The 14865-nt window shown below is 53.5% G+C and overlaps 1 protein-coding gene across 15 annotated transcripts in view; it reads left to right on the top strand.

The window, feature by feature from the left end:
- CACNA1B (calcium voltage-gated channel subunit alpha1 B) overlaps positions 1 to 14865 on the top strand; it is a 179992-nt gene that overhangs the window by 86443 nt on the left and 78684 nt on the right. For 6 of the 15 annotated variants that reach the window (XM_046022836.1, XM_046022834.1, XM_046022833.1 and 3 more), the window contains exons 19-20: positions 3981 to 4733; positions 5659 to 5876. In XM_046022836.1, the coding sequence (XP_045878792.1) occupies positions 3981 to 4733; positions 5659 to 5876 (971 nt within the window). Of the gene's footprint in view, positions 1 to 341; positions 405 to 3977; positions 4734 to 5658; positions 5877 to 14865 lie in introns of all 15 variants that reach the window. The other 9 variants (XM_046022822.1, XM_046022827.1, XM_046022825.1 and 6 more) reach the window with 3 other exon arrangements.

Raw genomic sequence — 14865 nt, 5'->3', positions numbered from 1 at the left:
ACGCTTGGTGCTGGCTCCTTCCAAGCCCCGTGCCGTGCGTGGGGCCGAGGGTGCCGAGCTGTGGGGCTGGCCCCCCGACCGCAGCTTCTTGTCCTCTGGCCGTGGGGGGGTGCTGTGCTCTTTCTTGTGTCACTGTTCCGCCCGGTGCTCTTTCTTTCTCAACTTCTCTTTTACCCCGAGGTCTCAGCTGGTGCCCGTTCTGATGGACGCGTCCCCGGCCTCCTGCCCAGACGCCCACCGCAGCCTGCGCCCTGACCTGATGTGGCTTAAATGTGTTCTGTGCCCCTTAGAGCCCTCTCTGGTTTCTCACTTCTGTTTTGTCTTGTTTCTTGCATGTGCAGTTTCGTAAAGCACACTCGGGGTGCCGTGTCTCACAGCTCGTCTGTCTCCAGCGTAAACTCACCGTGAGTTCCTCTGCTATGACACCCTCTGTGCCTTCACGGCGGCTACACGCCACACCGCCGCCCTAACCGCTTTTGCTCCTCCAGCCCCTTGCTCCGGGGCAGCTCCAGGAAAGCCTTCTGCAGCTGGCGGGGGACGGCGGGCACGCTTCCTGACGGTCCCGAGTCCTGCTCCGGGCCTCAGACTCTGCGCTCGGCCCTTCCCCTCCCCGCTGGTCCTCTTGTCTGCTGTCTGTCCCTGGCGTCTCTCTGGTGTCTCGGGCATTTTTCTGCTTCTCTTGAGGGGGCCGCTGCTGGGCTGCCATGGGCGCTGTGGCCCTCGTGTTTCCCACAAGGGAGAGCGTCCAGTCGGACTCACCGAGGACATTCACGGGGTCCTCCTGCCCCATCCATTTTTGACTTCGCAGGGGTATATCCGCGACCCTTAGGAAGCTGTCCTAGTGTCGGCAGAGCTGCTCTCACGTTAGACCAGCCAGAGCCTGAGGTCGGCCACAGAAACCCCGGTGTGTCACTCTGGGAGGAGACACCCGTCTGCCTGGGGAGGAGGTCCTGGGACGGTTGGCTCCAGGGGCTTCCTCTCGGCACATGGGACGTGTCTGGAACTGTTGGCTGTGGTCTGCCCAGTGGGCGGGGCAGCACAGTGCCCTCCCTGGGGCCCAGGGGTGTGGGAGGGCGGGCCTCTCTGAGCCACCTGCTCCCTGCTCGGCCGGCCTAGACCTGACGGGGCTTGTTCACAGGCTGTGGGGACCCTGGTGTGTCACATGGTAAGAACGCCGGGTCCTGGATGACCGAGTCCCAGGCTGGAGGAAGGTGTGGACGGCAGTTATGGGCTAACAGGAGGGCTGCCTCCCCACGCCGGCTGCCGCACACACCTGGCGCTCTCAGCCCAGACACCCGAAGTGGGATCGTGCCACGGACGCCCCTGTCTGGGCCTTGCAGGTGTCCACAGGGCCTGGGTTGGGCGTGGCCGAATAGGGCTCTGCCAGCAAGCTGGGGTCGAGGCACTGTGGAGCCACTCCCTGTGTGACTCCTTAAAGAGCCTTTTACAATGAGGACTTGGTCTGGAACACTGTCACTGTGTTTCAGACGGTGGCCTGGCCCTTGCTCTCACGTTCTTGGTGTTGCGAGCTCCGTGGAGAGGTGCGGAGACCCGGGTGGCACACTGCTTCATGAACCAGACAGAGCAGGGACCGAGCAGCAGCCTGGTGCAGGTCAACTCAGACACCAGCAAGGAGGGGAGGCCTGCTGCACGGTCTCCGAGGAAGCCAGACCTCTCCGAGCAGTGGGTGGGTGCAGGCAGCTCCAGGTGTCCTTAGGGCCCGAAGAGGTGACCCAGCAGGATCAGAGCCACAGGAACCTGGGGGGCTGTGTGAGCCCGGCTGCTCCGTGTCTTGTTCCCCCGGGAAGTTCTGGGGGAGTCTGCTAGCTCCGTGGCACCCTGTATGTGACCGGACAAGTCGTCCCTTCGTGGGGTTTGGCTGGTCTCTGGGAGAGAAGGAGCTGCAGCTAGGGTTGGGGACAGCAGGGCCGTGTCCCCAGGAGACTGTCCTGAGCTCCCAGCCTGCACACTGTCCCCACTGTCTTCACCGCCTGTCTGTTCTGGCGGAGAACCGGCCCCAGGTCTTAGGCTGCACCCAGCCCTCACCCTGAGGGCCACGGGGCGCTGCGTCCCAGCCTGCGTCACGTGGCCAGGCTGGCTGTCAGCCCTCATGGGCTCCTATCACCCATCTCATGTGGTTCAGCATTGTTCACAGTTGGGTCCTACATTTTGGTGTCAGGCTGGGATGGGTAGGTCCCCTGGGCTCTAGGAAACAGAAGGTGGGGGGGGGGGGTCTGTTGCAAGGTGTCCCTGGGAGCAGGGAAGGGCAGCTTTGATGGCTCAGAGGAGGCAGGCCAGGACCTGGCGAGGCAGTTGATGGTGTTGGTTAGCAGATGGCCAGAGAGGCCACACTTGTCCCCCATGCATTGCCCTGACTGCCCAACACAGGGGCTCCCAGGTGAGGGACAGACATTGTGCTCTTTGGCTTCCATTCTTGTGAGGCAGTGCCCTGGACGTGGCTCCCCGCACTGGAGCCTGGACTTCCCCTCCAAGGGGGCTGGATCTGGCATCACACACTTCGTGCAGGCGAGCTGCAGGCACTGGGCCGCCCCCTCGCCTGGCCACCTCTGGCTTTGCAGGTCAGCATGGTGCTCAGTGGCCCAGGGCCCTGATACCGGTGGCCCGTGCAGCCCAGGCCCTGGTCCGGGGCCCCTCAGGCTGTGACTCTGAGCAGTCAGTGCAGTCAGGGGTCTGGCCATGGCCTCACCTCTTTAGAGACCTTTTTCCTGTCTTGTCTTTGCACGCGTCTGACCCTGGCTCCGTCAGTGACTTGGCTGGAGGGCCCTCTGTGAGTGTAGGCTCAGTGTCTCCATCTGTGAAGTAGGGAGGTTGCCGTGAGGGTTGGAGGAGATGGGCCACTGCAGCCCACAGCTCAGCGTGGCTCTGAACAACTATCACGACAGTGGGTCCGGAAACCCCCAGAGCCTGAAGGGCAAGACTCTGGCCTCAGACGAGGTTCCTGCTTGGCCAGGGTGGGGCTGGGGTCGCCTACTTTGGAGGCCTTATTCAGCACAGATTCCAGAATGCAAAGGGTTTCTCATGTACCCTTGGCTGGGGAGCTTGACATGTGACTATGTGGATGAGGCTGGGGGGTGGTCAAACCTCTGATGGCCTGTGCAGGGACAGCTGAGCCTGGAGCACAGGCCACTCCTGGTGCTGGGGGGCTTCTCTCTGTGCTGGTGGAAGGCAGGGGCTCTCTGTGGAGCCAGGAGAGTGGAGGGCATTGAGGACACAGGAGGGAGCATCTCTAGCCTCAGACCTAACTGCTGGGCCCCTGGGAGCAAGTGGTCACTGAGCTGAGTGGCAGGTGCCTGGATGGGGCTGACCACCTTAGGGAGCAGTCCCAGCTTATCTTTTGGCCCTGAGAGGGGGCCACTGCCCCCCGCCCTTTGCTCCCTGGGCTATGTCCACCCTGGTCCGGGGGACCCGCCTCTTCTCAGGGCCTCTCACAAACACCCCCGTCTCCTGGCCAGTGTCTGTTTTTCCAGAAGTGGAGGTGGAGAAGCCCCTCCCTGGTCAGCTCTGCTCCATGCTGAAGCAAGGCCAGCGCCCCAGGGCGGCTGCAGGGGGCTCCTTGCCTCCTGCCTCTTCCTCAGTCCTGCCCCATTCCCACGCCGCCCCCCTCCTCTCCCTGTTGGCCTTCCTGGCCAGCAGCCCACCTGCCCTGGAAGCCTGTCTGCCACCTCATGCTGGTGCCTGTCATTCCCACTGCCCTGCGTCCCTTGGCCAAGGGCCCCAGGACAGCTGCTCCAGGGTGGCCTGGAGCCCCCCCTGCCCACCCGCAGGCTGGTGCTCTCAGTCGGTGGGGCCATGATGGGGGGGGCAGGGCCGAATTCTGGGCCCCTGGGCGTCCCTGACCTGTTCTGCGCCGGTTGCCAGGGCTCTCCAGGCCCCCCGCCCGCCCCGCCATCGCTCCATCGCTGCGTCTTCCCGAGGCAGAGGTGGGCGGCGCGGCCTCACCGCCGGTCTCCCCGCAGCAGGCCGCAGCCCTCGGCCAAGGCGCGCTCGGTGTGGGAGCAGCGGGCCAGCCAGCTGCGGCTGCAGAACCTGAGGGCCAGCTGCGAGGCGCTGTACAGCGAGATGGACCCCGAGGAGCGGCTGCGCTACGCCACCACGCGTCACCTGCGGCCCGACATGAAGACGCACCTGGACCGGCCGCTCGTGGTGGAGCTGGGCCGAGACGGGCCGCGCGTCCCCGCCGGGGGCAAGGCCCGGCCCGAGGGCGCGGAGGCGGCGGAGGGCGCCGACCCGCCGCCGCGCAGGCACCACCGGCACCGCGACAAGGCGGCGGAGCAGGAGCGGGCGGACGCCCCGAAGGCCGACGGCGGGGAGCCCGGGGCCCGGGAGGAGCGGCCGCGGCCGCACCGCAGCCGCAGCAAGGAGGCCCGGAGCGAGCGCGGCCGCGGCCCGGGCCCCGAGGGCGGCCGGCGTCACCACCGGCGGGGCTCCCCGGAGGAGGCGGCCGAGCGCGAGCCCCGACGCCACCGCGCGCACCGGCACGCGCCCGACCCGGCCAGGGACGGCGGCGCCAAGGGCGAGCGGCGGGCGCGGCACCGCGGCGGCCCCCGGGCCGGACCCCGAGAGGTGGGGAGCGGGGAGGAGCCGGCGCGGCGGCACCGGGCCCGGCACAAGGCGCTGCCCTCGCACGAGGACGCGGAGAAGGACGCGGCGGAGAAGGAGGGCGACGGCGAGGAGCGCGACAAGGAGCAGGAGCTCCGGAACCACCAGCCCAAGTGAGGAAGCGCGCGCCGGGGTGGACCGAGCGGCTGGCCGGGGAGGGGCCGGGGCGGGGTGCAGGGGTTGGGGGTGCGGAGCTGCCCAGCGGCCCCTGTCGCGCCTGGTCCCCCTGCCCTCTGTCTCCATCTCTCTTGTGGCGGTGACGATCCTGCCTTGTTGGGGTCTCACGTAGACTGCTTAAAACTGGGGGGCGGGGGGGCGGCAGGGTATGCTCAGTGGATGTCAGCCTTTAGTCCAAGGCAGCCGGCGGGAAAGAGGGCATGGGGAAAGTTGTTGGGACTGGTGTGGGACACGTTGGCGGGGAAGAGCATGCTGGCCCAGGGAAAAGAAAAACGTGGGGAGAGCCCGAGGGAGGCCTAAGGAGGCCACTGGGCCAAATGGTCGAAGGGAATAGGGCCAGGCTGGGGGGCCATGACACAGAGGGCCTCCTGCCCTTCCACAGCAGCCTTGTCCAGCCTGCTTCGGGCTGGGCCAGGATCCCACTCTGACTCTGGGAGCAGCAGCCCCTGGGCTAAGGCCAGCCGTCTGCAAGAACTCCTGCAGCTGGAGGAGACCAGCCAGGGTCAGCCCAGTCCTGGCACCGTCTCTGTGCAGAGCCCTGTGCTGGGCCTCTCGGTCCTGGCTCTCGGAGGAGTAGCTGAGGGAAACCCTCCTACCGGCGTCTTCATGCTGCAGACGGTCCCCTTTCCTAGACACACTGTGATGGCAGCCGTGCCTGGTCTTGTGCCAGGGACGGGCAGGAGAATCAGCCCTAAAAGCACAGAAATGTGCAAAGTGATAAAAACCAGAGGAAACGCCAGAGCAGCAGAGGAAGCGGCCGGGGCTGTATTTGGTCGGCACAGGTGCACAAGGAGCTGGGTTTTGCAGACTGAATAGCAGTTGGGGGCTGCATCGGACTCTGACGTGCATTCTTGGTCTCAGGGAGCCACACCGTGACCTGGAGGCGGGTGGACCCGTGGGTGCGGGCCCTGTGCACGCCTTGCCCAGCACTTGTCTGCAGAAGGTGGAGGAACAGCCAGAGGATGCAGACAATCAGCGGAACGTCACACGGATGGGCAGTCAACCCTCGGACTTGAGTGCCACTGTGCACATCCCGGTGACGCTGACTGGCCCTCCTGGGGAGACCACAGCTGTTCCCAGTGAGTATCTCCCATCTGCGTGGGGCCGGGCCCACCTTGTGCAGGCCCGGTTGGCTCTCCCCCAGTCCCCTCCATGACAGCTGCTTGGGGATGGAGCCTGCCTGTGTGAACTGTCTGACCAGCTGGAGAGGAAGTGCTTTGTGCTCGGCGTCCGTGCCTTGCTATCTCTCTGTTTTCCAGTGGCCCCGAGGAGCCCTATTACTATCCCATGTCACTTAAGCGCTGTTGTCCTCCCTTCCAAAGATACTTGCAAGTTACCAGCTAAGCGCCAGCCGGGGTGTAGTGCTGGGGGACAGCAGGAGGGAGCGGGACCAGGGCCGCCCTTGTGGGACTTATAAGTCTCATCAGGAAGACAGACCCTAGGATGGTCATGACTCTTCCTAGTTATGTGAAAGCTGCTACGGACTTCGGCCCCAGACCTGATGGGGCTGACAGCTAGCCAGTGGTCTTCCCACGACTTACGTGCTTTGTGACCCCTGCTCTGAGGTCCCCACAGGCCTCGGCCTGAGCTCTTCTTGCCTTCCCTCCCTCCCACACTCCTGATTGAGCAGCTGCTCCCTGCCCAGCCATGTGCAGGCACTGAGGGTACGAGGCAAGCAAGAGGCTCTTTGTGTCTGCAGGTCACTCCGTCTAGTAGGGACAGAGAGACCTGGAGGGGTCAGACACAGTCCCAGACACTGTGTGCAGCAGGTGCACCGATGGCTTGTGAGCACAAAGCTAGAGCATCCTGGGGCCGGCTGGAGAGGGCCTGGCCGTGGGAGCTGAGCTCACATGCAAGGTGTGACGAAGTTTAGTCTTGAGAAGACCAAGGGCCATGCAATGCCGGCCCGTGTTTGCCGATGTGTCCACACACACACAGGCATGTGCACGCACCCCTCACCTCTTGGGCAGGTGCTCTCATCTGGGGCCTGGGAACCAGTGTACCGTGCCAGGGGTAGCTGGAGCATGAGCTCTGGCTGCTTTGGCCTCCCGCCGCCCTTCGCTTCCTTGGGAGCGAACTCTCCCTGGCCCATTCTCTGGTCTCAGCTCTCATGGGTGCTGATGGGCCTGTGTTCCCAGACTCTTGGTCTGCTTTTCTCTGGCTTAAGCTCCAGGATGGGCCCAAGGTTCCCACCTGGCTTTGTCTGTGAGTCAGGTGCAGTCCCTCCTCCCCAACTCCTGGCAACCCCTGATCTTTTTACTGTTTCTGTAGTTCTGCCTTTTCCAGAATGTCATCTAGTTGGAATCATACCGCGCACAGCCTTTTCAGACTGGGTTCTTGCACTTACAGTGTGCACGTAGGGTTCCGCCACGTGCTCTCATGGCTTGCTAGCCCACTTCTCTCTAGCGGGGAAGAGTAATCCATTGTCTGGCCATTCCACAGTTGATCCATGCACCTGCTGAAGGACATCGTGGTTGCTTCCAAATTTTGGCAATTATGCATAAAGCTGTTGTAAGCATTTATGTTCAGGATTTTGTATGGACATACACTTTCAGCTCATTTGGGCAAACAGCTAAGAGCTTGACTGTTGGATTGCAAGGTGAGGTTGTGTTTAGTTTTGTAAAGAGCTGGTAGTCTAAGCAAGTGGCTGTACCGTTTGGCATTCCCGCCCGCAGTGAGTGAGCACCGTTCCTCCAGCTCCTCTCCAGCATCCCGTTCTGTCAGTATTTTGTGTTTTTGCCATTCTGGTAAGTATGTAAGGGTATTTCCTTGTTCTGTTTGCAGTCCCCTAATGACATGGGACGTTGAGCATCTTTTCATTTGTGTATTTGCCATCTGTATGTCTTATTTGGTGAGAAAACTGTTCATACCTTTGGCTGACGTTTTAATTTTCTTATTTGAAAGAAAATTTGAGCCTTAATTTTTTGAAGAGCAGTTTAAGGTTCAAAACAAAACAAAGAGGAAGGTACAGAGAGTTCCCATGACTCCGTGCCCCACACAAACATAGCCTCCCCCATTACCCACATTCCCCGTCAGATGCTGCATCTCTTACCAGGGATGAGCCCCCGTGGACACAGCGTAACCACCGACGTCTGTGGTTTACCTTCAGGCTCACTCTTGGTGTTGCCCGTACCGTGGGTTTGGACAAAGGTACAATGACATATCGCTGTCACTGTAATATGACACAGAGTATTTGCCCTGCCCTAATAATTCTCTGCGCTCTTCCTCTCCGTCCCTCCCCCTCCCCAACTTTAGCAACCACTGATGTCTTTACTGACCATGGTTTTGCCTTGTTCAGAATGCAATATATTTAGCATCATGTAGTACGTAGCCTTTTTAGACTGTATTCTTGCACTTACGAATACGTGTTTAAGGTTCTTCCATGTCTTCTCATGTCTTGAAAGCTCCTTTCTTTTTGGCATTGAGTAATATTTCCATTGTCTGGGTGTTCCACACTTTATCCAGTCATCTACTGAAGAACATCTTGGTTGCTTCTAAATTTTGGCAATTGTGTATAAAGCTGTTAAAAACATCTGTGTGCAAGATTTTGTGTGAACTTGATTTCAGCGTCTTTGGGTAAATACCAAGGAGAGTCAATGGCTCGATTATATGGCAAGAGTGTGTTCAGTTTTGTGAGAAACCACTGAACTGTCCGTACCATTCTGCATTTTACCACCAGTAACGTACAAGCGCTCCCATTACTCCACACCCTTGCCAGCATCTGGTATGGTCATTGTTCCAGATCTGGCCACTCTGTAAGTGGGTAGTGGCACCCAATTGTTTTGATTTGCATTTCCCTAATGACGTGTGATGTGGCACGTTGCCTTTATATACTTATTTGCAATCTGCACTACCTTTTTGGTTAAGATCTTTGGCCCGTTTTTAAAATTAGGTTGTTTTCTTATTTTCGATTTTCAAGAGTTCTTTGTAAATTTTAGATAACACTCCTTTTTTTTATCAGCTGTGTTTTTTGCAGCTTTTCCCCTCCTGTTTGTGGCTCATCTAATTGTTCTCTTGACGTTGTCTCTCACAGAGCAGAATTGATCAACTTCAGTGAGGCCCAGCTGACCCATTATGTCTTTCATGGCTCACGTGCTTGGTGGTGTATCTAAAAGGCCATCATAAACAAGGTCATCCAGGTTTTCTCCGATGTCATCCCCTAGGGGTTTCATGGTTCTGCATTTCCCCTTTAGGCCTACGAGCCATTTTGATGTAACTTTTGTGAAGGGTGTGATGTCTGTGTCTGCATTCATTCCCGCATGTGGACATCCGGGGTTGTAGCTCCCGCTGTTGAAGAGATGGTCTTTGTCCCACCGATTACCTGTGCTTCTTTGTCCTGATGGTCAGGTGGCTCTGTTTCCAGGGTCTATTTCTGAGCTCTCTACTCTGTTCCGTTGTTCTGTTTGTCAGTTCTGTCACCGAGATGGCACTGTCTCGACCACTGTAACTTTGGAGGGAGTCTTAAGGTTGGGTGCCATTGGTCCTCTTTGTTCTTCTCCTTCTGTGTTGAAATGTTGGCTCTTCTGCGTCTGTTGCTTCCCCATATGAACTTGAGAATCGTTTTGCTGCTATCCGTAAAATAGCTTGATGAGATTTTGAGTGGGACTGCATTGAATCTACAGGGCAAGTTGGGAAGAACTGGCACCTTGGCAGTATTGACTCTTCCTGATCATGAACAAGGAGCATTTCTGTCTTTAGTTAGTTCTTTGATTTCATTCATCAGAGTTTCAGTTTTCCGTATGTAGGTCTTGTCCATATTTTGTTAGATTTATACCTAAGAATTTCATTTTGGGGGGAGCTAATATAAATGATACCATGCTTTTAATGCCAAATTGCATTTATTCATTGTTGATAACTAGGAAGGTCATTGACTTTTGTGTATTAACCTTGAATCCTGCAATCTTGCTAAAATCACTTTAAAAAAAAAAGATTTTATTTATACATTTGACAGACAGAGACCAGAAGAAGACAGAGAAGCAGGCAGAGAAAGCGGGTCGGGGGGGAAGCAGATTCCCTGCTGAGCAGAGAGCCCGATGCAGGGCTCGATTCCAGGACCCTGAGATCAAGACCTGAGCCGAAGGCAGCGGCTTCACCCACTGAGCCCCCCAGGTGCCCCGCTAAAATCGCATTTAGTGCCAGGAGTTTTTTGTTGATTCTTTTGGATTTTCTATATAGATATCACATTATCTGTGAACAAAGACAGTTTTATGTCTTCCTTCCCAATCTGTATATGTTTTATCTCCTTTTCTTGCCTTATTACTTTAGCAAGGACTTCCAACATGGTGTTGAAAGGAGTGGTGAGAGGTGGCATCCTTGCCTTGCGGACCTGATCTTGGTGGGAAACTTCAAGTTTCTCATCATTGAGCAGGAGGTGAGCTGTCGGTTTTTTAAAGATAGTCTTTATCAAGTTGAGAAAGTTCCCCTCTATTCCTAGTATTCTGAGAGTTTTTGTGATTGGTGGGTGTTAGATTTTGTCAAATGCTTTTTGCGTCTCTTGATATGATCAAGTGACTTTTCTTTTTTAGTCTGTTGATGTGATCATTCAATGATTTTCAAGTGTTGGAAGAGCCTTAAATACCTAGGACAGATCTCACTTGGTTATGGTATATATAATTCTTTTTATACTTTCTGGGACTTGATTTGCTAATATCCTGTTAAGAATTTTTGCATATGTTCATGAGAGATATTGGTGTATAGTTTTCTTTTCTTGTAATGCCTTGTCTGGTTTTGTTACTAGGGTAATGCTGACCTCATAAAATGAGTTAGGAAATACTCCTTTTGCTTCTCTCCCTTGAAAGAGATTGTTGACAACTGGGATAATCTCTTCCTTAAATGTTGGGTAGAATTCATCAGTGAACCCACCCGGGCTAATGCTTTCTGTTTTGGAAGGTAGTTAAGTTATGAATTAATCTCTGTAATAGATAGAACCCTACTTACATTGTCTAGTTCTTCTCGTGTGAGTTTTGGCAGATTTGTCCTTCCAAGGACTTGGCCCATTTCATGTAGGTTATCGAATTTATGGGCATAGAGGTGTTCATAGTGTTCTTTTGTTATCCTTTTCATGTTCATGAGATCAATATTGATGTCCCCTCTTTCATTTCTTCTATTAGTAATTTGCGTTTTCCCCCTTTTTTCTTAGTTAGCCTAAATGATTTTAATCTGAATTTAATGATCTTTTCAAAGAAACAGTTGCATTGGTTTTGTTGATATTCTTTCTTTATTTTGTGTTTTCAATTTCAGTGATTTCTGCTCTAATTCTTTTTTTAAATATTGTACTTACTTATTTTTTGGCGAGGGAGAAGGGTGGGGGAGGCGTGGAGGAAGAGAATCTTTTTTTTTTTTTTTTTTTAACATTTGTTTATTTGACAGACAGAGATCACAAGTAGGCAGAGAGGCAGACAGAGAGAGAGGGGGAAGCAGGCTCCCCGCTGAGCAGAAAGCCTGATGCGGGGCTCAATCCCAGGATCCCAGGATCATGACCTGAGCCGAAGGCAGAGGCTTTGACCCATGGAGCCGCCCAGGCGCCTCGGGAGGGAGAGAATCTTAAGCTTTACACCCAGCTTGCACGACCTGTACCTCCATCTCCTGACCCTGAGATCGTGACCTGGGCCGGAATCAAGAGTCAGTCGCTGAGCCGGCTGAGCCACTCAAGTGCCCTCTGCTCTCATTCTTGCTAAAGTCTTTTCTGTTGCTTACTTTTAATGTTCTGTTTGTTTGTTTGTTTCCTACAGCGGGAACTTAGATCACTGATTTTAAGTCTTTCTTTTCCGGTTTTCGGTGCTATATGTTCCTTGTAAGCATTGCTTTTGCTGCATCCAGCGAACTGATGAGTTTCATTTGCACTTAGTTAAAAATATTTTTACACTGCTCTTGAGATTCCTCTTTGACCCATGTATTACTTAGCAGTGTGCTGTTTAATTTCTACATATTTCAGGATTTTCCAGTTATCTTTCTGTTAAGATTTCTAGTTTAATTCCATTGTAGTATGAGAACAGACATTTTTGCCCACTTTTAAACTAACTGTTTTCTAACTGTTGAGTTTTAAGATTCCTTTCTATGTTTTGGATACCAGTGTTTTATCAGATATGTGGTTTGCAAATAACTTCCACTTGTTTGTGGCTTGTCTTTTCATTCTTTTAATGTCTCCTGTTTCTGATTATTACTGGTGCAAGGGTTAGAATTGGGTTTCTGTCATGGCTTCTGCTAGGGGCAGAAATCTAGGCTATTGACTTTTTATGGCAATTTTGTATCCTACTACTTTCCTGAACCCTCAAATTGTCTATTAGTTTTAGCATCGACTCTTTGATTTTTTTCCCCAAGTGTATTTTGGAGACTTCTACAAATAAGTACTAAGTACTCCTTCCCAGTCTTGGACTTCTCAAGATCCTTTGCTTTTTTTTTTTTTTTTTTTAAAGATTTTATTTATTTATTTGACAGACAGAGATCACAAGTAGGCAGAGAGGCAGGCAGAGAGAGAGAGGAGGAAGCAGGCTCCCTGCTGAGCAGAGAGCCCAATGCTGGGCTCCACCCCAGGACCCTGAGATCATGACCTGAGCGGAAGGCAGAGGCTTAACCCACTGAGCCACCCAGGGGCCCTTTTTAAAAAAATTGTTTTAAAGGTTTTTTTGCATGATTGCACTGGCTAATATGCTATCAGGTAACAATGGAGGTGGGGTTCCCTTCCCTTGTTTCTGCCTGTATGAGTTTAGATTCTGCTTTTAGGCTTGAGAGGTTATGTGTGTGTGTGTGTAAGTAAAGTCAAGGTACAGCACCCATTAATTCCTATTTCAATAAGTGCTACAGTCTTTGAGGTAGGGTTTTTGGGTTGACCCAAATTCCAGATCCAGTTCCAACAGGGACGCCTTCCCTGTCCCCCACCCCTCCGCCCAGTACCAAGCAATTCTCAGACACCAGCAGGGTGTCCCAGAATCCAACTCACTTCTGATACTGCTGACCAGTAGATAGCATCGGGCTCCACAGCTCAAGGGTTCAGTCCTAGAAGACTTCCCGCCACGCTCCACCTCGGGGCACCGGTCAGGAGCCCCGGGCTGTCACCTCTGCTTCTGACCTATCAGCTACGGACTGGGCTTCCGACTCCTCCCCTCCAAGTTCTTTGGCTTGCTCACAGAGCTCTGGGAAACACGGAACGTTTGCCAGTTCGCTAAAGGCTGTGATGCACGTCAGAATCAAGAGCGAGGTGAAGAGATACGTGGGGTGCGGGCTGGGAAGAGGGTGTGGAGCTTCCCTGCCCTCTGCTGGCCACTCTTCCCGGTCTCCGCCTGCTCACCAGCCCTGAGGCTCCCTGAACCCAGTCTTCAGGTTTTTATGGAGGCGTCGTTGCGGTCCTGATGTACTAAGTCATTGGCCGTCGGCTGGTTCCTCCTCCAGCCTCTATCCCCTCCCTGGAAGTCAGGGTTGGGGTTGAGTGCCTCAACCCTCTAGTCACAGGGCTCGTTCTCCGGCGGACCAGCTCCCACCTTTGGGTGGAGTCCAGAAGTCACCCTTCAAGACACCTGTGTCACCGTTAGGGCTCTGAAGCGTTCTCAAGAACTATGGATGAAGGCCAGATGTCTGAGAAATATATTGTGGTCATCTGAGTGACCACACATGTATTTCTTATAAATCGTTATATTGCATATTTTGTTTTATTTATTATTTTTAAAATCTAAATTCAATTAATGAACATATAATGTATTATTGGTTTACAGGTATAGAGGGCAGTGATTCATCAATCCTATAGTTACGTATTTTATTTATTTATTTATATTTTTATTTTTTAAAAAATTAAAAAGATTTTTTATTAACCTAGAATGTATTATTAGCCCCAGGGGCACAGGGCTGTGAATCAGGTTGACACACTTCCCAGCGCTGACCACAGCACCCCCTCCTGATTGTGTATTTTAAAAGGAAGTGTGTTCTGTAGCTTCTTATCCTATGTTCAAGCATCATATGGTTTAGGTATGAATGCGGTGTAGTCCCCTGATGTTTAATTTTGTCAATCCATGACTGAAAATGAAATGTTGTTCTGTTGCCCTTTCCTATTATCTTAAATGGGAAAATTATAATGTGCTATAAAAATTTTAATGTATTAAAGTTGGTTGTACTCAAAATCCCCAATTAATTTTTAAAAACAGGACTGTGGTGCCTGGGTGGCTCATTCAGTTAAGTGTCTGATTCTTGATTTCGACTCAGGTCATGATCTCGGAGTCATGAGAACAAGCCCCATGTTGGGCTGTATGGTCAGCTGAAGTCTGCTGGAGATTGTCTCCCTCTGCCCTTCCCCCTGCTTGTGCGTTCTCTCTCCCTCTAAAAATAAATAAATAAACCTTAACAAATACAGCTCAAGGACAGGTAAATAGTGGAAAGTAAAAACCACCCCGTTAGGACGCAGAATCCCACCGCATTTTCCCCGATCACCACAGCTAAACTAGTTGTTCACAGGCAGTCGCTGTGCACACCTTCATAGCGGCTTCTGCCCTTTTCAGAAACATCCGCGCATCGTTCTGATCGTCAACCAGCTGAACTTGGAATCTTGGCTGAGAGTTTTTTCCCACGTTTTTGGGGTTACAAATGTTATATTGAGGGGTGCTGGAATAGCTCAGTGGACCGAGCAGCGGAGTCCTGATTTCTGCTCAGGTCACCATCTCGGAGTCCTGGGGTGGAGCCCTGGGTCTGGCTCCACACTCAGCAGGGCGTCTGCTTCCTTTCTCTCTACCCCTCCTCCTCCGCTCGCTCTCTTTCTCTCTCACATGAATAAATCCACCTGTTAAAAATGTTATGTTGGGTTTGGGGGAAGTACACATTTCTCCTACGTAAATGTCAACCAGAAGAACCCCAGCAACACTGCAGCGCAAGACGCATGTTCTGAAGTGTGCGTGTCATCAAACTGAGGGGCCCTCCACGGGGCCAGTTTACCCAGGGTGTTCTCTCTATGCTATGCCTCTTACCGAGCCACAGAAAGAATCAGAATGTTTTCTTCTTTTTCTTTTCTGGGATAGTTTAAGTAGCATTAGGATTGCTTGGTCTCTAAAGATTTGGTAGAATTCCCTCGTGAAATCATCTGGGTCT

The sequence above is a fragment of the Meles meles genome, chromosome 11 (genome assembly GCF_922984935.1).
Source record: "Meles meles chromosome 11, mMelMel3.1 paternal haplotype, whole genome shotgun sequence".
Taxonomy (NCBI): domain Eukaryota; kingdom Metazoa; phylum Chordata; class Mammalia; order Carnivora; family Mustelidae; genus Meles; species Meles meles.
This window is presented reverse-complemented; position numbering and strand designations above follow the sequence as displayed.